Source organism: Rhodnius prolixus, unplaced genomic scaffold (genome assembly GCF_049639745.1).
Source record: "Rhodnius prolixus isolate KJV_2025 unplaced genomic scaffold, Rpr scaffold_1, whole genome shotgun sequence".
Classification (NCBI taxonomy): domain Eukaryota; kingdom Metazoa; phylum Arthropoda; class Insecta; order Hemiptera; family Reduviidae; genus Rhodnius; species Rhodnius prolixus.
Window position 1 is genome coordinate 52,055,908 of NW_027411581.1, and position 16,939 is coordinate 52,072,846.

The 16,939-nt window shown below is 34.9% G+C and overlaps 1 protein-coding gene across 5 annotated transcripts in view; it reads left to right on the forward strand.

Annotated features, from left to right (window-relative positions):
* LOC141461832 (tRNA dimethylallyltransferase) overlaps window positions 1-16,939 on the forward strand; it is a 498,974-nt gene that overhangs the window by 256,765 nt on the left and 225,270 nt on the right. For all 5 annotated transcript variants that reach the window (XM_074143235.1, XM_074143208.1, XM_074143218.1 and 2 more), the window contains one exon: window positions 4,489-4,626. In XM_074143235.1, the coding sequence (XP_073999336.1) occupies window positions 4,543-4,626 (84 nt within the window). In that variant the 5' untranslated portion in view covers window positions 4,489-4,542. The remainder of the gene's footprint in view (window positions 1-4,488; window positions 4,627-16,939) is intronic.

Here is a 16,939-nt window from a genome sequence, read left to right on the forward strand (position 1 = left end):
AATGCGACCCAATTCCTATATTCGCGGATATTCGCGGAAGTACACTATGATAATAAAAGGATTCCAATAGGTATCCAACCCAATATCCTTTGTAAATGCCGTCAAATGGACTAATAAAAAAAGTAAAATAGATCTTATTACAACTTTGCCTAAAGTATGTTGTTAAATGATATCGCCGAGGACTTTGACATAAGCCGCCTTCGCCGCGATCGGTGTTTTTGAGAATGTAAACGCACAGAATGAAAGCAATTGTTCGTGAATCCAGCAATAGAAAAAATGGAAGTGGCGTTGCCATTATGGATCGAAGACCGCAATCAAAAAAGGGTGCCCCTGAGTGGTCCAATGGTCCGGGTGAAGGCAAAGTATCTTTACGCTCATTTTAAAGAACCTGATGGTAGTTGTAGTGGCAAGTTCAAACTTTGACTGCAAACAAAAGCTTTTAAAAACTGCCAAGCAAGAGAAAATTACAATATTCTTCAAACCATTGCCTAAGCCTTAAGATAATTAATCAAAATGTTCAAAAACTTCAATTAAATTGATTTTTTTATATATTTGTTTTTTTTTTATTTTGTCACCTAGGAACGTATCCCCTATAATCCTATATAAATTACCATTCCGTATTCACGGTTTCTGTATTCGCGGCATATTTATGGAACATATACCCCGCGAATACAGAGCTTTTACTGTATTTCAATGATGTGCGTACTTTTACTGCTCTCAATATTCAAGATTTTTTATTTTCTCTTATTGCTTTGCAGTGGTTTCAAATTTACTGACAGAGCTTTTGACGTAAATGCTTAGAATATGAAGAAATGAAGTCCATAAGCAGGCACACCAACTTTACAGTGTAAAAATATTATATTGTCTACCATATTGTTGTGTTAATATGGCGTACTGCCTTTGAATGAAAACCGTTTTCTATAAAGTTATTTAGATAAGATTAAGTTTAAGAGATTATTGGTAGTTCACTGCTAGGTAATAACCAATCCTAGCAATTATGGCCGCTTTGGATTGATAACTTTGTGGGGGAACATCCTAAATTCTTTAACACACCAGAGATCTTGAATCTAATCTCTCAAATTCAATGAAGGGAGCCTCTTCTTTCTCACCAACTTCAAAAAATAAAAGATCTGGTATGGACCGAATTATGTAGAGATTTCTTTTGAAACTACAATACCCAGCAAGGAATCCAATTAGAAATCTTAGAGATGCCCGTGAAAGATACAGCAACTTCGTACCAATTAAAACAGCATTTTGATTGTTTTGACAATCTCGTAAACTCAACGACAAGAATGAATAGAAGTAGTCAGGTCATCTATGGCAGTGGTCGTAGAAATCCTAAATTCAGAAACTGAGAACAAACCCATTAAGTTGCTAGTATTTCGAGATATGAATAAAGATACGATGTACCGAATCTCTTGACACAAGTTTGATTTACTCTTAAGTTTGGCAATCTCGGCCCCACAGGAAATATAGCGGTGGGCCTCAGTTTGTGCTGGTTTAGATCGAAGTGCATGCTTTACAGCCATTCTCTGACAAATCTAAACTGTATATAATATAATCCAAATAAAGCCAAATCTAACTAATTTGATATTTCTGTAAATTTAAATTAATTATTCACAGTTGGGATATAGTTCACAATTATACAATTGAGGTCAGCCATCACCCTACATTAATATTTATATATATACAATTTATATATATGATATGACAGCAGAGTTCAACCCGAAACCGAATTATCATCTAAAGATCTAACTTGATAATTTGTTTGGGTAGTTTACTGTCTCTGGACCTCTCGTAACCCTGTTGAAAACTTTTTTTTTTTTTTAAAGTTAAAATTGAAGGTTTGTTGTTTATGACGGTGTTGGTAGTTCGTCTTTTACTAGCGTAGTTTCATTGACGCGATGCTCCCTCCAAATATCTCCATTCCGTCACTACTTGCCGTTTTGCCATTTATTGACAACTTTTCTTCACCTTTTTTTTTCAAGTTGTTCGGAAAATAATCAATTGTATTGTGGCATTCGGGTCCATTTTTTGTAATCGTTATCCACGTTTACAATGTAATTAATGGGTTCATTAGAGAAAATTCTCTGCACCTTTATTTAGTTATAAAGTAGAACATTTGTCTTATCCATAATTGCCAGAGAAATCTTGGTTCTAGGACAAAAGTATGTAAGAGCGATCATTTCTGTCTAGCGTAAAGTAATCTTTCTTTCATTAAGTGATTGGTTTCAAATCACTAACTTTCGAAGTCAATTCTTCAAAGAATTGTGCGTATCCCTTTGGGTTTTGTCAACCTTTATATTCAAAGAACACTCAACATCTAAAGATTATGTATGCAACAATTTGAGTATAGTGTACCCATAGGCAAACTCTAGCCCATCAATATAGTCACACTTTTACACATTATCCCTTAAAAAAAATGCCTAATTCTATGACAAGTTCAGATACTTTAGGAAGCCACACAAATCCTTTTGGTCATTAAAACTGTCCGGTAGGACAGTTGTATAAGGGTTGATCATCAAAAACTGCACGGAAAAGCGTAACGTTGAAAAACACCCAACTTTGACAATTTTTTTCTCTTTTTCTATAAAAGATAAAATTCCCAAATTTTCTTTAAAATATAGGGCAACTGTAATTTTTTTGCAACAACCTAGATCTTATAGGTTTCGAGAAAAAAGTTGTTGAAAATGAGCAAAAACGGCATTTTCAAAAATTGTTGTTCTTCTTGTTGTTGTTGTTGTTGTTGTTACCTTTTTTGTAAACTACGTAGCGCCTAAACGCGCGACCCGATTTTTATGAATGAAGTATCATTCGATTCGGAATTTTATGTAGATGTGCCTTTTGGGGGTCTCGACGCTGTACATCGAATGGTAGAGGAGTTAGCCCCCTTTATGTAAGGCCCCCTTCAAAATTATTATTACTAATTACTCTGTAAATCTTGGCCCGATTTTGATAAAATTTGGTAGGATGATAGGGTTAGGGCTCCCCTACGTAACATTAAAGCGGCGATCAGCTCTTACACTTGTTAAGAGGAAGTATAACAATCGTTTCAAATTATCGACACGTGAACCGATTTTCATGAATGAAGTGTCATTGGAATCGAAATTTTGTACAGATTTGCACTTTAAAAGCCTCGACGCTGTGCCTCATAAGGAGGGGAGTTTGCCCTACCCAAGTAAGGCCCTTTCTAAAACTATTACTACCAATATTTCTATAACGCTAGGTCCGATTTTGATAAAATTCAGCTCAAATAAGTGGTTAAAGCTCCTCTACGTGGCTGTGAAGTGCTATCATGCTCTTGCACCTACTAAGAGGAATTACTGCAATCGTTTAAATTATCAATGAGTGAACCGATTTAAATCAATGAATTGTCGTTCGATTAAAAAATCTCTGCCTCTTTGCTTTTTAGGGAGAAGTACTGCAATCATAGTTTATTTTTCTTTCTCCTCTTAATTAATAGGAAGTACTGAAATCGCAGTTTAATTTTGCTATTTACACCTTCCTATTTTATTCAAAACGTTTTCTCAAAAAAAATTTGTTATTGAGGATGGTTTGGGCACCGCAACTATAATCATTCTTTAAAAAAACCTCTCCAGTGGTAGTTACGGTTCCGACTTAACACCTTATCAGGTTATAATGATAGAATTGCTTATTCCAAATTTTAAAAAAATCTGTAAAGCAGATATGTAACTTTGTAAAATAGACAAAAAGAAAAACCTATCCAAAAGGTACAAAAATCTCCTTAACAAAAACTTACAGTTTAAAATGTTAAGTATAAGGGTTGATTAAACGCCAAAAGGTACACAAATCAGCGAGTACCCAACATTTCATTAATAGTTGAGTAATTCTACTGCATTAATTTTCATTAATAAGTTATTTTTTAGAATTTATTAGATGTCACAGACCCTTATGCTGGCCACTTCATTTATAATATTTTTTTGTTATAATTATGATAAATCACATATACGTATTTAGTAAAAATCTATCTATCGAGTAGTTTTCGAGATATTTGAAGTTATAGTTTTTACTTTATAGAACGGAAATAAAATTAAACACTATATATCTCGTTTTCTGCTCGATAGATTTTTACTAAATACGTATATGTGATTTATCATAATTATAACAAAAAAATATTATAAATGAAGTGGCCAGCATAAGGATCTGTGACATCTAATAAATTCTAAAAAATAATTATTAATGAAAATTAATGCAGTAGAATTACTCAACTATTAATGAAGTATTAATGAAATGTTGGGTACTAGCTGATTTGTGTACCTTTTGGCGTTTAATCAACCCTTATACTTAACATTTTAAACTGTAAGTTTTTGTTAAGGAGTAATACACTATATAGTAATTGAAATGTGTTCTTAAACTAACGAAATTCTTCTTAATCTTTGTAGTTCATGTACCGCTTTAATAACTTGATCTAGATTTTTATCAATGTTTAATGTATTCCTGAAATCTAACGAGATATTTTGTTTGCAGGTCTACAAAGGGCTGGACATAATTACCAATAAGGTGACTAAAGAAGAACAAGCAATGGTTCCCCATCATCTACTGAATTTTCTCGATCCTTTAGAACGGTATACCGTTGTGGATTTCAGGGATGCTGCCTTGCCTATCGTATCCTTTATTTCTTTTTTAGGTAATTAATTTAAATTTATTTTAAAATTAAGTTAAAATATTTTAGCAGTTTGGTCTTTTAATGCACTGCTATCAACCACTACTGGTATTTCCCGTTAGTGGTCGAATATTTTAAAGATACTTCCGCACTTGTTGCTCTTTCAGGGGTAGTAGTCAATTATTTTAGCTTACACTTTTGTGAGTGGAGAGAAGTTCTACCAACCTCTTAAAATTAATTATTTTAATATATTCCATCAGGGAATATTTCAAATAAAATGATTAATAAACTTGTGCACTTTTTGAGAAGTTTTATTTAAATTTCAAATTCATCGCGAAACCATGTGCTCGCATAACCTGAAAAATTACAGAAAATAACGTAACAATTTATTCTCTTCAGACCAGGAATATTTGATTTAAGAACATTTTATATGATGGCAGGATCTACATTATTCTGAGATCGACCTTTATTCCAAATATAACTCGTATCTCTTTTATTGGTAGGTAATTAGAGAAGTTTTAAGAATTTTAAAATCAGAAGTGATAAATTTGTATTTTAAGCTGGATAGAACTTATCATTGAACAAAAACTCAAAACCTATAAGGAAGCTCAACCACTTGGATGTTGCTTTTATGAACTAGCGGAGTTGCTTAGTTCAAGATAGGAAATTTTGGGTAAAAATACGTCCTTTTTTCTAAAATGCTTTAGATTTTATATTTGCTTGCTTCTAGTTAGAGGAAGTAATGCAAAAATCTGTTTTGATTCGGAAATTCTGCTTTTTTGGTCACTAAGTACGAAAAATAGATTATTTTTTGTATTTGTGCGGTATTACATCTTACATTAGATGCCACACTAGGAAATTTTCGTGATCGATTAATCGATTACCAATATTCATTACTAGCTAGCAAAATGTGCCAAAATTTGGAGTTGGAAGAGTTACGACGATCAATACTACTTTATAAAATTATCTGCAACTTTCAATAAAAGATTTCTTCTGAATTAGGACGTACCCGGATGGATTCATGCCTATCACTTTGAACGTTTTCAGAGTAAAATGGATTTTTAAAGCTAAGTTAGTAACTCCACGCTTCATTCAACAGAATCATCTTATTTAGTGAATGTGAACAATAACGTTTTGGGACGGTCTTGATGATTGATGCATTTTTAGACCAGCCACTTTTAGTGGCTCGAACAGATAATTTATTTAAAGACATAGAATTGGAAACTAAGATCCTCGGATATTAAAGGTAAACACTTGAAATGTCTACTTTAATAGCTAGAATAATGCGTACAACTAGTCAAATATTAAATCTTTAAATAAATAACATTTACAAATGGCTAGACTCATTGTCAACGTAACGGCGTGATTAACGATTGAATTCTGAATCTTATATCAGCTGACGAAGTCCCATAATTATATAGATCTAGATCATTGCCTTCTTTTTTGCGATTTATTCCCTTTTCCGGGGAAAAACCTGAGGTTCTCGAATAGATCTCCGCCTAACTTGTTTTTTTTTATAACCTTTAAAGTATTTTTAATCTCTAACTTCTAATTTTGTAGTTTTTCATCTGATTTTGCTGCCTTTACACTATCTTATTACTAAAAATTTATTGGTTTTTTTAATAACTTTAATTATGAAAATTTGGGTTATTAGACGTAAGAAGGTTTTACGCTAAATGTTTTTCGTAAGTGGCTCATTTTTCTACTATTCCGCAAATTTTGGGTTGTTGTTCCTGCTGCTGCAAGTTATGCTTCTTAAAAAATAGCAACTCTTGTTAACCATTTTTATTTAACCTGTAATTGTAGGTTACCCATCCTCTGCAAATTCTGATAAGCAAATTTCCCGAGGCTAGTGTTGCAAATGAATGTGATAGTCCTTCACTGAGGGATCCTTATCTAAATATTCTGCGAAGTTAAAAGCAAAAAAATTAATGCTTTTCTAAGTAAAACAATTAATTACACTCTGAAGTCAAAAAATATTAGACGCATTAGCCGTTGTAATCCCACTTCTGTTGTTTTATCGTTGCTAGCAATCGATAAATCATTGCGAAAATTCCCTGATATAAATGTTTATCGTAATTATTGTTCTCAGCTGTAACGACTATGATATTTTTTTAACAGTAGATATGTCTAAGTAATTACTGTGGTGGGGAAAGAAAGGAAATACAAATCTGAGAAGTTAGATGAAGTAGATAAAAAAAGCAAACAAAACTGAGTCAGGAAATTCCTGAGTCCATCCGATTGCCTCCCCTATTAATAGACACATGCATCATTCATTACATGCACAGTGCTGCCGTTAGTAGCGTTTGTACCCACTACATAACTCATTCATCACTAGCATTACTTAACTATCATGTAGCTAGAGAGCTAAAAAGAGAGAGAGAAAAAAGTTAGAATCGCTAGTTTTTTTTGTTTTTTTTTTTTTTTTTTTTTGCAACGACTAGGGCCATTAGAGCTCATTATCGTCATTGTTTTAAGGTGCATCAACATCTCACAGGTCATTGGCGTTCGGAGCCTTAATCAGTGCACAGTGTTCTCTCGTTACAGACAATACTATCCATTACAGCGGCCAATAAGAAAAAGAAAACTTCTAGAAATTGACAATCAGAGAGCTTGCCGCTAGTTTCGAACCCGGGAACACCGCATGGGATTCGAGTACACTATTTTTTGTTTTGAGAGATATTTTACTCACGTACAAATTCTCTCCCTCCTACACACACTGAGAAAAAGAGTTTTCCTGAAAACGGAGGACTCTAAAAACCGATATTTCCTGTGTGTGTACGTCGGAAATTTGATACAAAAAAAGGCAATTCCATATCTTGTATTTCAACTAATTTCTAATTTAGGCAACAGTAAAATGGTTTATATCCAAATAATTAACAAGATAAAAATTAGAAATCATAGTTACGCAGTCATAGTTAGTTAACTAAATTATGGCAGTTATAGTTAAGCCCATAGTTAACTGAGTTAGTATTGTACAGAGCTGGGTTGCAATGTGGGATCAACAACAGGCTTACATTTACGTTTGGGTAGTACATTAAAATGCAAATATTTCTTTAGTAAAGTATGTTTACTGATCGACTCCGCCTACTTGATCAATAAATGTCAGAAATTTCCGTTTGAAAAATATCCTTCCATTCTTAAAGCTCGTGAATAGCTTTGGGGCAATTGCAGAGTTAATTGGGCTAAAAAGTTTAGGTTAAAGAACGGCCAATTCCCTTTCTACTAGTATGTACTTGCATCAAGTCTTCTTAAGTAGCCTGGCAGAGACTGTTACATTATTTGTGGAGTTGTAGCTTATACGTACGAGATCCTCAAAGCAAAGGTGAATGCTGTAGTACTGGGTTTGATTACCGTTCTAGATCTTAATTTATTTACGGATTTTATTTTACGTCTTAATGTGCAATTAATTTAATAATGTGAAGTATGTTTGCTATCCACCACCGTCCACGACACCTGATCGATTGGTCTTGAAAAGAAGATGCATTTCTTACTTGTAGGATCTAAGTTGTGTAAAGGAACCCTCCGTAGGCACCCGCCTAATTTTTTTCTATTTTAAATTGACTAGGGATCTGAAGTAAGTTTGAATCTGAGAAGTCACTGTTCGCATGTAGTTACCTATAGCCTATAAGGTAATTAAGACAACTTAGTTGGTACGCTTTTGGGGACTTTGTAATAAAAAACCAAACCAACGTCTGAAGTACGCCGATTTGGTTATTTCGACAAAACTTTTTGAAATATATTTGAAAATTATTATAAAGAGCAGTGGTAAATGAAAATTAGGCAGTGTAGAAACGTTAAGAGTAGCAAGTGAGTTTCTGAAGTATAAATTCTGGAACTTGAGGATCCGAACGTGAAGTATTCATATGGAATGTTAAAAATCTAGGCTGCGTTGTCGGCCCTTCCAAGATGAGAACACAGAGGGTGTAACACAGTAGATCCTTACTTTCTAGTACAAAATAAAATTTGACTGCTCGATCCAGATTCGGATGGGGTAAAAAGGCCTATGAGGATACCTGGGGCTGATGTGTTTGGTTTTGATTTCGTCCGTTTGTTTGTTAACCTCGTCAGGGAATATCAGAATCAGGAGATAGTTGTTCCTTCAGAATAGCCAGGTTGCCATTCTTGCTCTAAACTGAAATATCATCCGTTCAAAAATGGATTGCGTAGGAATATCTCAGCAAACCAGTGCAGTTAGAGGAAATATTGTATCGTGACTGTTGCAGTTGATGATGTGAATGGGAATGAAGATGTCCGGTGCTTTAGCGAGGCACTAAATTTCTTCTTTACGCCAAATTTGGACCCTTTTGCAGTGTAGGCGACTGATCTTTCAGTAATGTGGAAAAACAGGTCTAATGGCAGTGTTTAACTCCTTTTAGGCTTATTATACAAGTCTCGGCCTAATTTCTGTCAAAACTTAGAGGTAATAATCAAAAGGTACGCTAAAGCAGCTTCTAAGCTTTACACCATCCAGTTGGAATAGAACGGCTTAAGTGTAAACTCCTACAGAATAAAGTTGAGCTTTGGCTCTATAAAAGTTCCACCAAAAAAAAAGCGCTAGTACTACCCATGGATGTTGAAACCTCAAATTTCACTATTCTGACATCCGGAGGCGGGATGGTTACGAAGCGTGGATTTATAAGTGGGAGATGCCCCAGTTCGAATTCCGCGTTTGGCTACTTTTTATTTGTTAGAAATAAATAATAATAAAGTGTGTTCTTCCGCTACCGTCTGCCACAGTTAGATGTTAAGCCCTGTATCTCCTAGCTGATAAAACTTTTTGAATGAATTTGTACTGAATGTTGTGGCCAAAATTCAAATATTGTCATTAAAATTAACTCCTTAAATTATCTTGTGCCTCTAAAACTAAACAATTTTTTGTATCAAAGAATTTTTCAACAACATTTTGAGGCGGTTTACACAGACCTTCATCAGCCATACTTTCTTCTTCCTTTATTTTGGGAGTTTATCTTTTGTTCTTTTAAAAGATTGTAATAAATCAACCTAGCAATAAACACCGTAACAGATGTTAATTGACCATATTTCAAGCTGGCTGCTGGAACTGGGACTATCAAAACATCAATCACATTCAGGTCAACTTAGATGGAATGACTTTTTTTATGGTTATCTAAAATTAATTAAATAGCAATCAGAGTTATCGTTTTTTTTTATTTAACGTTTTCATTTTGAAAATTATTTCCTGTTATTTTTTAGCAAACAATTGCTTTCATATTTATATTTATTAATTTCGGTAAAAAGAACCATTTCCGCAGGATGTAGGAAATTCCAGAAAATGAGTTATTTTAATTATTCATTGCTCAATTGACATTATTATATTTTTCCTCTTTGTTTGTTGCTCTACTTGTGTTCGTATTTTTGTTTGTTTCTTACGCTTCTATGGACAATGATTTAAAAGGAACAATCATCTCACAGCTTGCGGTCAAAGTCACTTAATGCTGTGAAGGAGTGGCTTTAGTGGCGTATTACTCTCATGTTCTTGGCTTTAGTTGCTTTGATCCTGTGGAATCGTTTAGTAACTAAACAGACCGCCACTTCCAATAGGCTGTAGCACTTTTTTTCAGAATCCTTGTGTTTAGAAAAAAAAAAAAGAAGACGGACTGGTGAAGTGCAGGGTGGAGTTGAATCAACATGAATTACCTTGCACTCTCTTCCTCTAGAAGGTAATCGTTGAGGTAGATCTCTGGATGCTCGAAGTGGGCGAATCACACCTAGTCTGCCGAGGAAGGATAGGGTAGCCTCGCTGGGCATGATTATTTACTGACACCTCTCTCGTACTTGGGAAGGTTCGTATATATTCTACATTCTTTTTGGAAGCTCCATCGTACCACCTTAAAACGCTTCTTCTTTGGAGGAGAAAAAGTTGAATATGGATCTGTCGTCACATGACAGAACTTCTGTGCCCCACTGTAGAGAGAGAAGGAAGTCTGCTTTCTTGTCGATTTTCGACCAGTTATTTGATCCCACTTCCATATTTGTACATGTTGCTCTGGCAATGCATTCTCTATCGATCTTATTTTAGATTGAGCTGAGGAATCCGGCTGTTTACCTAAAAAGTAGCGTTGAATAAAGTTATGCGCTTTAACAATCACAAAATTAGGGACAAAAAGATTGGAATTAGGCCTGGATCTTTTATTTTCATTAAACGAGTAGTTAACCGCCAAGATTCAGGTCAATTAAGAAATGATCTTAGAGTTAGATAGTTTCAAAATTTTGATCTCCCACAATTTTGCCTTAAATACCTCTACACAAATAAACATCCAAAACTTCAAGACTTCTTTCTTAAGTATGGTGATCAAAGTCAAGCCGAAGATTTATCTAAGCCTAGAGTCGCCTTCTCAGGAAATAATTCAAGGGCCTCATTGTGTTTCCCCACAAACAGCCGTTACCACCCCGAATCAAAACCGTAGTCGAGAGGAGAACGAGACCTTTTGGTGTCGAATTTTAGACAGCGCCTACTGTGTAATCTAAAAAAAGAGATACGGGATCTCGTCTACCTTCCTACAGTAAAAACTGCAGTTATAAAGTCCGTGATGCGAAAAATTAAAAGAACAATAAACAGTTTATTGTTTACTTTGTATCTTGTTAAAACAAAAATACAAGGAAAATGTTTAGTCGGCATGGAAAACCACCTGAGAAGGTAAAATAATTAAGCTAAATTAATTCAGGATCAGTAATAAGCTAACAGAAAAGTTTAAATTTCTTCTGAGTTTATGGACAAACATAACTAGCAACTTAATTAATTTCACAATTACAATTCCGCCCAAGGTTTACAAATATACCGTTGTTAACTAACTTAACTCATTTCATTAACTGTATAAACTGGCAAGCGTCTATAATATATCTAATTAAGGGAGACCAGCTAATTTCGTCGGACATTTACAACGTAATCAAAGTGAATGAAACCCATTTTTATGGATCAAACATATCCTCACAAAGTGAAACTTATCTTCATGGACTCTAATCACTGTGCACTTTCCTCTGCATCCTGGAAATGCGTATAATTTGAATTTAATAATTCGAATAATTTCAACAACCATTGAGAAATAATAAAGCTGTTCTGTGCACATTCCTTAAAAGATAAACTGAGTGCAGGTGAAGCTAAATGTAGGTGCAGTTTATAGATAACTGCGAGAATCGGAAACATTCCAATTCAGATGTTCTCTAAACAGGAGATTTGATAAGGAATTAAACTAATTCGAATTTCGAGACCTATCTTGCTGAAAACAACATTACAGAAGGAGTTGTTTGGACAAAGGATGGTTGTTTTCTTCTATTTTCAAGGTGCAGGAAGTCGAGTGTACCATGTTCTAATGGTGCGCAATCATAAATTCATCACTTTCCATTGAAATTAAACGATACGTATTTTATAATCAGCTGACAGAAATCAGCAGATTCTATAATGGCTGCGTTTATTGACTTGAGTCAACATGCCAGTTCTCTCATCTCACCTCAGTTTACTCACATTCTGAAAATAGTTTTTCTTTGAGATAAACGTTTCTTGGCAGAGTAGGAAGGACGGAATAGAGATGTTGCACGGCTATCTATTGCAAACGGCTAGAAGAACGAGATGGGAAGATACAGCGGCAAGGAAACTCCGTGAGCAGTTACTATTTCAGGATGAATGCGCGATTAGGTTGGGCGCATGTGGAGATATTTATAGATTGGTCTATAAAAAAGGAGAAGACCGTCTGGCAATGACCCATATTAAGGAGAAGGGTGTTCCCTTTCCTGAACTACGTCTGGCGTTAAAAATCTGACCCCGTCTGAACGCCAAGGAGTGGGGGGGGGCTAAATAGACTTTTAGAAAAACTTGTAAATCAATCAAAAGGCTTTAAAAATAAAGAAGTGGTGGGCCCCTCTTTGCTCTCCATACCAGGTCATTATCTAAAATCATTTTAAACACCGTGTATATCGTTAATATAATTTATTAAAATTGTCTACGGTGTAGTTTATGCGGCCAGTGACGGTTTTATCTGCTTACATTATTTAAATGGAAATGAAGCGATTTAGTCACTGCGAGACTTCCTGTCTTATTTTGAATAAATAACCATCATTATTTGCATATGTCCATTGTTATTATTAGAATATAATTGTAATTTTTATTTGCAAATGTACTTTTATCATTTATTTATTAACTATATTATGGTAGAATTTTATGCAAGAATTAATTATCAACTCATTATGCATAATTATAGTTACAAAAAATTAAATTATTTCATTTCTTTGTAGCGTTTTTTTTTTCTTTTTAGTAATATTAATAAGTATTAATTTAAAAAACACCATTTTTGTGCAAAGACAATCTTAATTTAGCACGTAAAGTATGATGTGGTATCTTAGGGTATTAAAATTTTATCATTAAAGCGATTAAAGCCATAAAAAGTAATGAAATGTGGAATCACCGGTGCATTTCTAAGAATATCTTAGCCTGGGGCTAGGCAAACTAACTAACAGGCTCTCAGAAAAGGTGAATGAAAATGAATTAATTGTTAAAAATCGGTACAAATTTTCAAGGAGAAATGTTCAGAATGTTATTATACGAGTATATTATTCAGAATGTCATAACAAGTGTATCTGGCTTTGCTGTACATCAAAGAATGGACTTCGGGGTTGGTGAGAAACGGTAATGTTGAGCTGTCAACATCCTCTGTGAGTGACCTAGAAGGGGAGTGAGAGAACTTGTATGTAACGAATCTTTTCCTTTTGCAATGGAGATCTGAAGTGATCGCAGCATCCAATAACTTAGCCTCTAAAGGTTCGTCTGTTTCCTGTATTCAACTCACACACCCTTATTGGAGTAAGGAGCGTTTCTGTCTTTCCCAGATTTCCTGAAAATGATGTATCTTGATAATTATAATTTCTTTCTTGATTTTTACTGTTATACAGATCAATTTAATCCAATATTCTAAAATTTGTGACGTACCTAACCTGCTGCGGGTAGCCTTCCCTTCTAGTAAAGTAGTAATAGCCTATTTTTTCAGGCGGGGCTTAACGTTCAACTACCAATTAGGTGTCATGGACGGAGGCGACTAGCAAACAAACTTTACTGTAAATTACTTTTATTAACCATTAAATAAAATCCAAAGCCTAAGACCGAGAACCGAACCCAGAACCACCATAATATTAGCTTCGCAGGTCTCGCCTCTAACCGCTCGGCTACCGTGGCGCCTTACCCTTCCCTTTAATGTGTAAAGTTTATCTTTTTGATTAATTAAATATGGGCAAAAATAATAATAATATTGAACTCTTAAAGGAGGCGATTACACCCTGTCGTTCAGATTGCCACTCACGCTACCCTCGTGTGTGAAAAGTATACTGTATACTCACTAGTTCTGTAATAGTTATTTATTTAACAAGTGTGGAAAGTAGTACTTTTCCTCACACGAAGCAGGGTAAGTGCGAGTGCAAATTGCCGAGTGTGAGGAAAATACTTTACACTCGAGTTAAATATTATATTTTTTCTGCAACCATTAGGGTTATTAACTAAAAAAAAAAAACTAAACAGGAATCACTAGAATCCATTTTAAATTTCTATAAGGTAACACTATAAGTACGGTGATCAAAGTCAAGCCAAAGATTTATCTAAGCCTAGAGTCGCCTTCTCAGGAAAGAATTCGCCCTAAGGTCTCAAGGGCCTCATTGTGTTTCCCTACAAACAGCCATCACCATCCCGAATCAAAACCGTAGACGAGAGGAGAACGAGACCTTTCGGTGTCGAATTTTAGACAGCGTCTATCTGAGCCATTCAGATGTTCGGTTGTTCCTGCAGCTTCGCCCAGTATTTATACGAGTAGCAATGTGCCTGCCCTTCAAAGATCAGTCTTACTTTTTAAATTGAAGTTTTTTTTTCAACTTTTTCACCATTTGTTGAATCCCCTGAACCATTTACTTGACATTAGAAATCTCTCGCTCTAACCAACTTGCTGAATTATTTATGATCAGTCCATTATTCATTTAGGAGGGGGTTGTAAATTTGGTTTCTTAGTCATGTGAAGAAGTCCTTCTCGGTTTGTTGGAATAGTCTGTTGTTCAAAGTTTTACCCATTCCTCGTTTTGTTTTATTCATATTCTTTTCTCCCGAAAAATTTGGCATATTTGAAGAAGTTAGCCCTACTCCAGTAGAAAGCTTAAACTCTGGAATTGATCGCTACCAGTGTAAGCACATTTGGTTGGATAAAATGCCGCATCGATGACTCAATGTGACCAATGCGTTCAGAGGAACGGTTACATCAAGTTGTTCATGAGCTGTTCGAATCTTAAAAGAAGTTTTACTGAATTTTTTATTTTATCCACGGATATAAAAGGCACTAAATTGATAATTCAAGTAATAACAGAACATTTATTCGAACGAAGTAATTGACATTTAGAAAATAAACTACGCCTAGTCATTTATAATATGTTGACCTTAATTGTATCATTAGTCCTTGCCAAAAAAGAAAAAAAAAGAACACAATTCTTTCTTATCTAGGATAAAGCGAAAAGTACCTATTACTTGAATACCGCAGTGTGGGTTGTTAATGAGCAGTTTGGTAAAATGGTTAAATATCGGGTTTACTTTAAGTAATATCGGTCAGACCGATTAATGATGGTGTTTATTTGCGGCCAGTGTGCTGGTGATATGTGTTATGGTCATTGCATTTGTTTTACGTTTTTATTTTCTTTAATTTTTTCTTAAAAACTCCGTTTGTTTTTAAAGATATATACAAAAAATTAACGTTTGTGTCAATTCAGTTCTGTTTTATTTATTTTAACCATGATTGTAATATGCTAGTAATTTTACGTCACAATAGATAAACAAGGTTATAGTTGTTGAACTATTGTGCCCTATGTGAAATCGAATGGGAAGACGTCCTCGAAGATGCGAATTTCTTTTGGGTAGGTTTCGAAAATTTAGCAGTGTTACAACTCAGAGAGATTCTAATTCTGGGCGGTTGTTAAGACAAATCCAATCACAAGTACTGATTTACTTACAAACTGGCTGTGTTTAAAAGACTTTATTAGCGGCCATCTACGTTCAATGGGAAAGTTTAAATGAACTAGGATGTATGGGAACGAAAGATATGATGAGATTTTGATGGGTTTTGTGTTGATGATGGGATGATGGGATAAATAATATTAAGTTCTTATAAGGTAATGGGACTTTGTTGTATATTCTATTTGCTTGAAGGTTGATATGGTGGCCAGATGGAAGGGTTGCCTCCCTGAACTTCTGCCCATTCTGGGGCTTCATACTTGTTTCTTACAGCCAGAACTATTTGTTACAATGGTAAACACTATTGCTTTCTACCACTAAAAAAAAGTAATGATGGAGAACCTAGTACCTCAACAGGCAGTAACGGAGCAGACCACCAACTGCCAATTATGATGGCATGTTGCTCATCAACGATCACGAACAATCTCCACTTGTTCTCTGTACATTAAACAAAAAAAAAACATTTGTTCGAATCCGCTCAGTTCGGATGTTGTTTCTGTGCTGCACTCTAGTTTCGAATATGGCGGCGACATGGATTGAGCACGTTCTTCTCAACATCCCGCCATTTCAGACAGTTGCGTACAACAGCTCTGCTTTCATTGATCTGTTTCAGCTTTGTTCTAATCGTAACCGTACAGAATCTCGCCTGAACGTTAGATGTGGACACTCTTCTTGAAGATCCTCAAAACGTATCCTCAAACTCAACCATATCAGGCGTGAAGGAAGTGTAATAATATTCCTGTTCCAAATTAACATTCAAATTAAATTGGAAACTAAATTACTGAAATTAAAAATAACTTTTATTTATAGACTATAGAAGTTACTAACAATACTCTGTACAATTAATGTTCGTCAGCTAGTGTTGCCAAAAAGAAGAAGGGTGCGCGCGCACCGTCTGGCTGCCCTAGATAATTTGGAGAAGACGCGGAATAGACTATAATTAAAATAAGATCTCGTGACCTGATGTATGTTCCAGTAAAAAGCATAGAGAAAATAAACTAGGCATGGATTGCTGAGACGGATTCAGACACAGTCCGGACCAGTGAGTGAGGGCGGGCGAAGGGGTACGCAGAACGAAGAGGACATCCAGTGCCAGCTAGATATTACTTTGCCAAGTGTGTCTGTCCGTCTCTCTCTCGCACACAATACTTCCTCGCATTCTTTTAGAGTGACGTCATGGAAATTCTCTTTATATCACGTCATATACAATGACGCTCATTTAGTATTCACTTCCGGAGAATTTGCAAATAAAATTGGCCATGCATCTGTGATCAGTTTTATTATAATTTTTATGGTTTTTCTTATCTTTTTTTTTTTATCACTAA